Genomic DNA, 1,485 nt, shown 5'->3' with positions numbered 1-1,485 from the left:
ACCGGCTTATATTTGATGCCGTAACTGCGTAAATTCTGAGCTGCACAGAGTGCATCGAGGAATGTAATCAAATTAGCCTTTAACACTTTTTATTTACTCTTGTGTTTAGATGAATCAAAATCCAATTAATGGTAATCATCAGCTAGAACAATTTATCCGTAATTTTACCAATCAAGCATACAGTTCGTTCGAACAGCCATCGGCAGAACACCAACGAGACAGGGGTCAACCAATCGGAAACGATTGCTGCTCACTTCATCCACTATTCCCATTGGCGACGAAGCGTAGCAACCCACTTAGTATAGGCATTTCTGCAAATGGCCACTTGTACTGCTGCTTCGACACAATTTGTTCTATTAAAACATTATGTTTCCACCATTACGCACTGGTTTGCTGGCGCACAAGAGCAACACATACCAGCATAGCAACATATTCCCCCGTTGCTCTCCACATGGAACCTGCGGCTCGGAGTGGAATGGGCAATGCGAATTGCACTCGCAGTGGCAAATAACTTTTTTTTTATGGATAAAACAGTTCCCACCATTTCCCGACCCGGAGTTACAGTGTGGACACAGGAAATGACATAAAATGAAAGCGTAAAGTTCAGTCAGAGGGAGAGGGGGGATCAGCAGAAACTTCCAATGCCCAACCCACGCCAGCGTGTGTGTCTGCAAACAGCATGTAGCATCCATTAAAAGTTGGATCCACCTTCAGATTGGCCTGCTGGCCCCGTGGGACACTACCACTACTGTTACTACTTCTAGTGTGCGATTGTGAGGATTGCACAGTTTCTTACGCTGATGGTGTTTTGTGGTGGTTTAAAAATGCGACAGAAATACCAACGCAAAAGAGAGGAAGAAGTAGCAGCTGGTAGCGGGTGAAAAGCAAATGGTTAAGCTCGCGTGGTACCTACCTCGTACACATCAATTCCATGATTAAGTGACCACATTGTTTGAAAGTAATCCTGCATCCGCTGCTTCAGTTCTTTCGGCATCTGCACACGAGGTTGGAATCGTAACGAATGTTAGTGTGGGTGTGTGTTCGAAATCTTGTTATCAAATTAAATTCCAATGAATCCCGCGCCACGTTGACATCACGTTGCGCCGCGTTGGAAATTGTCGCGTTGCGAACCCCAAACGCCGGAACGGCTCGAACCACTCGAACTCACCTGGTGCAGAGCGATGAAATCCTTCAAGTCCCGCCACTTGCTCTGGTACAGGGAGCGGCGTGAATACATTCGCTGAATTATGGCTGTCACGTTTCCGAACACTACGGCGTGCATAAGAGCTGAAACGCAAGAGCAAGAGCAAGAGAGAGTGAGTTAAGGGAGTGAAGGTCGGCGAGAAAATGAGCCTATCGTGGGGAGGGGTAAAAATGTAATATCTCCAACCGGGTACCGCACCAAGCACCATCCTGGAAATGGCTCCTCCGAGGGGGGGCCCAATGAAATCTGTTGTTGAATTTACATGTACACCACCGTCATTA

At 46.9% G+C, this 1,485-nt stretch overlaps 1 protein-coding gene across 1 annotated transcript in view; it reads right to left on the bottom strand.

Annotated features, from left to right (window-relative positions):
* Positions 1-1,485, bottom strand: part of LOC126576704 (potassium voltage-gated channel subfamily H member 8) — a 30,009-nt gene that overhangs the window by 1,839 nt on the left and 26,685 nt on the right. The window contains exons 12-13 of the mRNA XM_050238009.1: positions 1,169-1,287; positions 914-994 (exon numbers count right to left, since the gene is read on the bottom strand). Coding sequence (XP_050093966.1) covers positions 914-994; positions 1,169-1,287 — 200 coding nt within the window. The remainder of the gene's footprint in view (positions 1-913; positions 995-1,168; positions 1,288-1,485) is intronic.

The sequence above is a fragment of the Anopheles aquasalis genome, chromosome 3 (genome assembly GCF_943734665.1).
Source record: "Anopheles aquasalis chromosome 3, idAnoAquaMG_Q_19, whole genome shotgun sequence".
Lineage (NCBI taxonomy): Eukaryota > Metazoa > Arthropoda > Insecta > Diptera > Culicidae > Anopheles > Anopheles aquasalis.
This window is presented reverse-complemented; position numbering and strand designations above follow the sequence as displayed.